Below are 8,451 nucleotides of genomic sequence, written 5' to 3'. Positions count from 1 at the left end.
CTTCCAAACTTGCACACAAAAGCAGCACACAACTAAAGATCAGTTTCCACTGAAACCAAGAACAAAACCATAGGAAAAATCCACACGGAACAAACAAAATCGAAATCCCATACCCAAAAATATAAATTGAATTTTTATTAGTTAAACGTTTGTAATCTACATGACAATATTTAATTAGATTTGTGGGACTTAGTAATGTGCCAAATCAGCACCTAACAGATTTTTTGATAAAATTGTGACAGAAAAACCATATTGATTTGCAACATCAATTTTCAGGAACAATATTGATCAATATTCAATTTCATGTAACATCATAATAACGTGGATCAATTTTAAGAATCATTTGTGAGGAAAAATAATATCCAAACTACCTATTAATAGAATTCTGTTTGTCAACCAAAACTCTATAAAATTACTATTCTAACCCTCTTATCAAAACTAAACAAAAATAAAAATATATGAACAATTTAGTAATTACATGCAACATAAATTTTGTTATCTTTTACACAAATCTCACAGCCAATTAAACATAACATGCCCTGTTTAAAAATTACAAATTAAATAAAAATTTGAGAAGAGTTTTTTTAACCCTACGTCTTCCCCATCTTCCAAGTTCCACAGCCAATTTCATTTTTATAACAAATAATAGACAAATTTAATTAGACGTATAACGTGCGGGCACACTATTAGTATTTTATAATTATTATTTGAGCAGGAGGGGTGCGATTGGAAAACTAATTGAAACCATTAGTATAGAATCAATCCCAGCGCTTACTAGTCTCTTCCCAGATCTTCCTGCACTACTCAAGCAAGTACAACATGAGTGGCGCCAATAAGAGTACTCTCTCTCTCTCTCTCTCTCACTGCAATCTGTTTGGTTTCTGAGAAAAAAAACTAATCTAACCTACACTTTCTCGGCAACCAAACAAACATGACAGTTAATTTCTCAGTTCCTCACACTAATTGTACTCTCTCTCTCTCTCTCCAGATGCCGCTTCGCCTTCCTTCCTCTCCGACAAATCGGCGAAGGTTTTCGTAGCCGGCCACCGCGGCCTCGTCGGCTCCGCCATCGTCCGCAAGCTCCAAGCCCTAGGCTTCACCAACCTCGTCCTCCGCACCCACGCCGAGCTCGACCTCACTCGCCAGGCCGACGTCGAGTCCTTTTTCGCCGCCGAGAAACCCCAATTCGTGATCCTTGCCGCCGCTAAAGTCGGCGGCATTCACGCCAACAACACGTACCCGGCGGATTTCATCGCCGTCAATCTCCAGATCCAGACCAATGTCATAGACGCCGCCTACCGATTTGGAGTCAAGAAGCTCTTGTTCCTTGGCTCCTCCTGCATTTACCCCAAATTCGCTCCTCAGCCCATCCCGGAGAACGCATTGCTGACGGGACCACTGGAGCCTACCAACGAGTGGTACGCCATTGCCAAGATCGCGGGGATCAAGATGTGCCAGGCGTATCGGATTCAGTACAGTTGGGATGCAATTTCTGGGATGCCCACCAATTTGTATGGGCCGCATGACAACTTTCACCCTGAAAATTCGCATGTGTTGCCGGCATTGATGAGGCGGTTTCACGAGGCAAAGGTGAAAGGGGCGGAGGAGGTGGTGGTGTGGGGGACTGGAAGCCCCCTGAGGGAGTTTTTGCACGTCGACGATTTGGCAGATGGAGTGGTGTTCATGATGGACAGTTATAGTGGGTTGGAGCATGTCAATGTGGGTAGTGGCAAGGAAGTGACAATTAAGGAGTTGGCTGAGCTTGTCAAGGAGGTTGTTGGGTTCGAGGGCCGGCTTGTTTGGGACTCTACCAAGCCCGATGGAACTCCGAGGAAGCTCATGGATAGCTCAAAGCTTGCAGGGTTGGGGTGGACACCGAAGATCTCGCTGAAAGACGGGCTTGTTGATACTTATAGCTGGTACTTAGAGAATGTCAAGCAATAATGCAGGTGATTGCATTGCATTGGATTTCAAAATTTTTTTTCCTTGATCATATGATATTAACTCTTATAATCTTATCATCCTTAAATTGTTATTGCTGTTGCATGTAACATGAGGAGCCTACATTAGATGTTGATTCTGTATCAATTACGTCGAATAAGTTATATGTGAATTTCTTGTTTGCGATACATGTTAAAACAGAATACTATAGAATCAAGTGAGCTATTTGTATTACAGATTAAGCAATTTTTAGATTATTGAATATATTTGTCCAAGAAATCTTCGTGTTACTAAGATTCCGAGAGTAGCAGTAGATTTCATTATCTACTTAGTTAAGCGGTTTGATCTTCTTCTTCGCATTGATTTGGTTCGCTACCATCCGTCTTTCATTGTCTTCCGCAATTTCCTATCTTTTCCCTTTGGTTTGCGATGATTTAGTTCCCGATTGGAGGTGATTTTGAGTAGCTCTGAAAACGTACTGTTGGAAAAATGAAGAAATGACCTTAAGGTGTTTACTTCTTTAACCAAAATGCCCTTCAAAATTTGGTCAAGTTATTTGTGTAGTGGTAGAAAGTTCATGTGTCGAGCACCGAACAATGTGTTCAATCAACACCTACAGCTGAAACTACTCTCGATTGTAAGTTTAAGACAAGAAAAGATGTGGACAGCCATCGACGTTTAGCCTCCAAATCAGGATTTCCTGATTTGTAACCTTCGCTTTATGCTCATATTCCCTCACTTTGAGCCTTCGAATACATTCAATAACCATTTGGATATTTCATCTGTCTCAATCCCATTACACAAAACAACTGGAGAACAATGGTAGCATAGCATGCATATACGGTGAAAATTTCTTACAACACATTTCTCTGCTGTGAGAGAAATGTTTCATTACCTCTGTTGTGTGCAAGAATTCTTCTGCACATAAGGTGCACTGCATGAATCTTAACTTGTATTAATCTAGAGAAAACTTCTAGTAACTAGGCCTATTTACGTACAGCAGTAGTGTTAAGTTAATCTAGCCAGCCTTAAGGGGAAAATATGCTATCACCGCAGGCACATTTCCAAACCTGTGGATAGTACTCAATCTCTTCCAATGCCATTGCTCGGACAGATACTAGAACTGGCATGCAAGGCTCGCACTCGTTACATTTTGAACGACAAGTAGCCGGAAATGACCCTCTCCTTAACCTTTTAACAGTCCCTTTCCCTTTAGATGGTTCATGATCATTCGCCGTTGGATTTCCTACAGCCTAACGCAAAATTCAGAAAACTAAAACGATAAACAGAAAAGTAAGAGTGAATCATTTGATTAGAGAAGAGTGTCGGATGAAGTACTCACTGGCGAAGGTGATGGAGAGCTGGCGAAGTACCCAGAGTGAACCAAGTGAGAAGAAATGAGCATGGCGAGCAAGAGGGCAATCAGAAGGTTTCTAGGATTTGCTGCTGCTTGCATTTTTCGTTCTGTTTGAAAGTTTTGAGACTCCGAAACAACGTAGCAAATTGAGCAGTGCTCTATTTGGTTTTTTATAAAAGCGAGGTTTTTTTTTTCGCTTTTCAATTAAATTGAAAATTTTGAACTGGTCTGGCAAATGAAGATGCAGGTGAGAGTATGTGAGGCTGCAGAGGTTGAAAAATAGTGTAAGATTCTGAAGTAGTCAAGATGCTCCTCACGTGTTAGTTAAGGGAGAATGATCAGCTTCCAGCTGATCCTTTTGGGTTCAGTTGTGAGTTGCAAGGGTGGTCACGTGTATATGAAACCATCCAGATGTCATAAAAAATAAAGGCTTTTTTGTTGGGAAAATGATTTATGCACGTTGTTTCTTTCTGTTACACACCTTTGTATTTTTTTAATATATTGATTCTCTTTTGCTTTACTTAATGGAAAGGTTAAAATAAACATTGCTGTGCTTGAGAAGAGAAATGCGGTGTGAAATCATTTCACTTTCGGTTATATCCCCTTGTGCTTTGATGAAAATCTCATTTTCTACATCAACTAAGTTAATGATTTTTCTAACCAAATGACGGAATGAAGTAACATGAAACATGAAATGAAAGCACATAGGGTAAAGTGAGATTATCGTCATAGAGTTGTTAGCATAAAAACAAATAATTCTAAATAATAATGGAGAAACATACGCCAGTAGAATGGGTTACAATCTTTTATAATGTAATCCCGCGACCGCAATATTAATTGTACTTTATTTATGGCTTGCTCTAAGTTCAGCATCCCTCTCGTTCTGTTTTTTTTTTTTTTTCTTTTTTTTTTGAACAAACAATTTATTTATACTGAAGGAGAGGAAATGGATTTAACCTCACAATAGGCTAGTAATAGTGTAGTTTAAATTCGCTTTTGACGAGAATGGAATCTAAGATCTCTCACTTACAAGTGAAAATAAATATTACTAGATTGTAGTACTAAGTGGCAAAAGTTCGGGATGATTAAAAACTAAAAATTCACCAGCCGGGAATTTCTCAATAAACACTTGGATAAATGAGAGGGTTTATATTTTATGACATACAAATTAAACAAAAAAGAAAAGGGAGAAAAAACAGTTTTAGGTGTATCAAGTGAAGATCTCAAGCTGATACGATAAAAATGACAACAGAAATTTTGCTACTGCAACCCCAAAAAGAACTGAATGAGTAACAAAATTATCAAGATTACAGAAACACTAATTATGGTCTGGAGACCGTTGGCTACTTTGACCGGCATTAACGGACTTTCGGGCGTGAACACCACCGGAAGCAATAAGCGATCTATCTGACCTGAAGATCTTCTATATCAGTTAGAGTGCTCTCAGTTGACCTCTTGTTGGGTAAGTTCACTACCAACTGACCACATGCTCCACTTATATCCTGACCCATTTCCTTACGTACTGTCGTTCGGATGCCATAAGTGCCTCGTAGAATTTTCTGGAATCTTGTTACTTTGTTTTCGTTACTGGTTGTGAATTTACTCAGAATACCGATTGGATTAAAAGGTATCAAATTTATTACCTATACGACAGGAAACAACAAATGCAAAGGTTACTTTGGATATATGTATATATACACACACAAAAGGGACTGAAGTTCCTAATATGCTGCAAGTTCATAGATAAGAACTCACCACTTGAAATGTCTCTAGCAATTTTCCGAGTAGGTGTGCATGGTGCTCTTCATCATTCACTCCATCAAGCATTATGTACTCGATGAAGATTTTCTGCTGACTGAAGAATCAGTTTAAAAGACAATAGTGAGATTTTTGGGGAGTGTAAAACGACAGTAAAAGTTTCATTCACACAGAAATGAAAGCTAATAGAATTTACTCAAACTTTACGTGTTCTTTTGATATTCTTGCAGTGCATCCATAAGCTTTACTAAAGGAAAAGCCCGAGCAGCAGGCATTATCTGACAACGGATTTCTTGGACTGGTGCATGCAGTGAAACTGCTAAATTCAGACCTGGAAGATCACTATGAAGCTTTTTGATAGCATGAATAATACCAACCTACAGAAGATTTGATGCACAACTAATGCATGAGTAAGCCAAATGTTTCTAGCACTTGCAAACTACATCATTACTAATGCAACTATGATTCACCCCCATTCAACAAAAGAAGTAAAAGGGTACTATGTGCTACCCAATTTACTAAGATCCACCAAATCTAAAAAATAAGACTACAAAAATTTGATTATGGAATCATATAGAACAGTACGAGAAAGTGATTAAGATCCACCATATCTTAATGCCGAAAGCAATAGTATTTTGGCAGAGAAAAAGATCTTAGACATAATGGTAGTTTCCAATGCCTACCGTCGATACAGTAATTTTCTTAGGCGACAAGTGAAATGGTGATCCAGTCATGACATGAACCGCTTCCACCAAGGAACCATAATTATTCAAAGGTTCCCCCATTCCCTGACAAGAATACACAAAATCAAATGTCAAAAGTTCAATGGTTCCTTCATTCCTCCATATCCATGTCACTTAATACAACCCCTAAGCCAGTAAGGAAAAGCAATTACCATGAACACAACATTGCGTATGGGCGCAATGCGAGAAGCATGAACCAACTGCTCCACAATCTCCCCCGAGGTCAGATTGCTCTTAAACCCCATACTCCCAGTAGCACAGAAAGTACAACCCATTTTGCAACCAACCTTCAAACATCAACATAAACATTCAATTCCCGCAATTTCCACACGAAAACGAAAAATTTCATAACTTGATACCTGAGATGATACACACAAGGTGGACCTAGGACCACCAGGGCGGGGCTTCCCATCATACCTCCCCAAGCGGCTGTCGTATCGCATTATCACAGCTTCCACAAGAGCCCCATTCTAACAAAAACATAAAACAACGCGAGAGTTTTTTCACAGAGGCATTTTATCGAACAGTTTGTGTGCAACAGAAGAAATGGGGCAAACCTGCAGCTTTATGAGGAGCTTGGTGGTGAGTTGGTCTGAGGAGTCCATGACCTTGTGGACAGAGGAGGTTAGGGTTTTGAATTTGGAGGTCAGGAGAGGATACGCTGCCGAGGGCAGAGATGGAATTTGGTCGAATTGGGCATCAGGGTTTTGGATCACCTGCTTCCATAAGTTGGGGATGAAGCTGGGCTTGACCCCGGACTTTTCCAGTTCCGAATTCAGCTCTCCGGCGTCGAAGATTGATCGAAACGCCGTCGTATTTTTCGCGCTTTGCATAGTTTTGAATGTTGGTTTGGGTGTTGCAGCAATGGAGTCGGAGTGTGGATTATGGCTCTGCTGTGAAATCATGCGTCGGGGAAGGAAAACGTGGAAGAGCGTTTGAAAAGCAGCACCTGCTTGTATTAAAATACGAATTTAGAGACGGTACATTCACAAAAAACCCTTCACTACAATATTATATAGTTTTTTTTTTTTTTTTTTTTTGAACAACTACTATATTATTTGTACCAAGGGAAAAGAAGGAGGTGGTTTTAGCCTTACAATGAGTTAGAAATGATATGGTTTAAATTCGTCTTTGATGATAATCGAATCTAAAGCCTTTTCAGTTATAAGTGAAGAGGAATACCACCTACATGGTATTACTAAGTGGCACAACACTATTATAGTTAAAAACCTAGTTTGATTCAAACTTTATAAAAATATACTTATACACTGATATTGCACAGATCTAGTAACTATGAGTTAACTACGTCATCTTTGTGAATGCGGGCGTGCCAACTCGCAACAGAGTTGGGTCGGGCGAGTATAATTGATTTGGTGGTGTGTCAAATACATTGCTGACTTCTGCACTTGAGCAACTACGGCTAAGGGTAACACCTCTCAGCCTAGGGTTTTTGAACCTGAAGATAAGGTTGCCTAGTTCACCACTTAGTACAGAATCTCCGCACCAGGTTCGGCTGCCTTATTTATATTAGTAAGAATATAAGTGTGTCGAATCGATATCAGGTTTTAGGGGCAAAGATACTCAAGGGACATAAGTGTGTTAATGGTGAACATGGTTTGGCCGTCTGAATGTCGAATTGCAAAATGCACTTGAGAGTAACAAATCATAAAACACTTCACGTTGCTGGGAAACTAATAAAGTGACCTCTTTTGTGAGGAAATAAAAAATTATTCGCTGGCTGAGACTTGGATAGATAACCAACTAAACTAGAAGTAGTGTTGTTCCACCAAGGTGAAGGTAAACGACCACAATGTGCACTACTTCCAATTGAAAAACAAATTCTAGTCATTTATGCAGCTGTCAATGGATTCTGTGATCGAATGCCACTGGACAGAATCTCTCAATATGAGAGAGCCATTCCAAAAAGTGTAAAACCTGAATTACTACAATCCCTTTTTGAAAAAGGTGGGTTAACTAACGAAAGAAAGATGGAACCAGATACATTCTTAAAAGAAAGCGCTTTGCCTTACCTATCATGAAAAAAGGATTAATGAAACTACTAAAAAAAACTTTTATTCCAACTGGAATACTTTTGTTTCTTATTAGAGAACTTCCGAGACTGGTCATCCTTTTCCAAAGCAATTAGTTCTACACTCCAAGTGATGTTCCAACGAACTAAACATGTTGTCGGTTGTCAACCTAGTGATATTCCAACTAAATGAATATGTGTTCATAGAGGAGTTAGGATAATTAGTATTTTCCTTTGGGTTGTGAGAAGGTTTCGTGTAGAGCGAAGTTTTTGTGTAGAGTTTGTTTGTTGAGTTGAAGAGGCCCCTTCAGGATAAACAAGTCTGCTGAATAGAGTGCTAAATATTCTTTCTTTTTCCCTTCCTTAGCCGAAGTTCATCTTCATCTAGTCTCAGCTTCTTTGGTTTAACTGGGTTCTGAATTAGGATTCGCATTTAATCAGGGTTTTATTGTGACATCCCACATCGCCCAGGGGGGAGTGATCCTTAAATGTACATTCCCATCTTTACCTAGCAAGAGGTCTTTTGGAAGCTCACTGGTTTTGGGTTCCATGGGAACTCCGAAGTTAAGCGAGAAGGGGGCTAGAGCAATCCCATGATGGGTGACCCACTGAGAAGTTGCTCG

General features: G+C 39.5%; 3 protein-coding genes across 3 annotated transcripts; 1 reads left to right on the top strand and 2 right to left on the bottom strand.

The window, feature by feature from the left end:
• Positions 1-713: 713 nt before the first annotated feature.
• On the top strand, positions 714-2,175 carry LOC125468148 (putative GDP-L-fucose synthase 2). Its single transcript, XM_048575064.1, has 2 exons — positions 714-838; positions 989-2,175. The coding sequence occupies exons 1-2, from the start codon at positions 820-822 to the stop codon at positions 1,942-1,944; spliced, it is 975 nt and encodes a 324-aa protein (XP_048431021.1). The 5' UTR covers positions 714-819; the 3' UTR covers positions 1,945-2,175.
• Positions 2,176-2,273: 98 nt separating this feature from the next.
• LOC125472937 (EPIDERMAL PATTERNING FACTOR-like protein 4) lies at positions 2,274-3,787 on the bottom strand. Its single transcript, XM_048575066.1, has 2 exons — positions 3,284-3,787; positions 2,274-3,194 (listed from the first exon to the last, which is right to left on the bottom strand). Exons 1-2 carry the CDS (start codon positions 3,395-3,397, stop codon positions 2,970-2,972), a joined length of 339 nt encoding a protein of 112 aa, XP_048431023.1. The 5' UTR covers positions 3,398-3,787; the 3' UTR covers positions 2,274-2,969.
• A 625-nt stretch (positions 3,788-4,412) lies between these two features.
• Positions 4,413-6,719, bottom strand: LOC103964460 (dual-specificity RNA methyltransferase RlmN). Its single transcript, XM_009377393.3, has 7 exons — positions 6,357-6,719; positions 6,159-6,269; positions 5,952-6,086; positions 5,740-5,844; positions 5,264-5,433; positions 5,054-5,153; positions 4,413-4,941 (listed from the first exon to the last, which is right to left on the bottom strand). Exons 1-7 carry the CDS (start codon positions 6,702-6,704, stop codon positions 4,702-4,704), a joined length of 1,209 nt encoding a protein of 402 aa, XP_009375668.2. The 5' UTR covers positions 6,705-6,719; the 3' UTR covers positions 4,413-4,701.
• Between the last annotated feature and the right edge of the window lie 1,732 nt (positions 6,720-8,451).

This window comes from the organism of the source record quoted next, unplaced genomic scaffold (genome assembly GCF_019419815.1).
Source record: "Pyrus x bretschneideri cultivar Hongxiangsu unplaced genomic scaffold, Pyrus_bretschneideri_v1 Contig77, whole genome shotgun sequence".
Classification (NCBI taxonomy): domain Eukaryota; kingdom Viridiplantae; phylum Streptophyta; class Magnoliopsida; order Rosales; family Rosaceae; genus Pyrus; species Pyrus x bretschneideri.
Note: the sequence above shows the minus strand (reverse complement) of the source record. Positions and strands in the feature narration are given on the sequence as shown.

Bases quoted from the DNA above. Each gene is read 5' to 3' on its own strand.
- LOC103964460 (XM_009377393.3), bottom strand. From the start codon at position 6,704: ATGATTTCACAGCAGAGCCATAATCCACACTCCGACTCCATTGCTGCA. The intron at 6,087-6,158 runs GTATCAAGTTAT...TGATGTTTGAAG, and splicing joins CCTTGTGTGTATCATCTCAG to GTTGGTTGCAAAATGGGTTG. The intron at 4,942-5,053 runs GTGAGTTCTTAT...CCTGTCGTATAG, and splicing joins TGCTAGAGACATTTCAAGTG to GTAATAAATTTGATACCTTT.
- LOC125472937 (XM_048575066.1), bottom strand. From the start codon at position 3,397: ATGCAAGCAGCAGCAAATCCTAGAAACCTTCTGATTGCCCTCTTGCTC. The intron at 3,195-3,283 runs GTGAGTACTTCA...ATTTTGCGTTAG, and splicing joins GCTCTCCATCACCTTCGCCA to GCTGTAGGAAATCCAACGGC.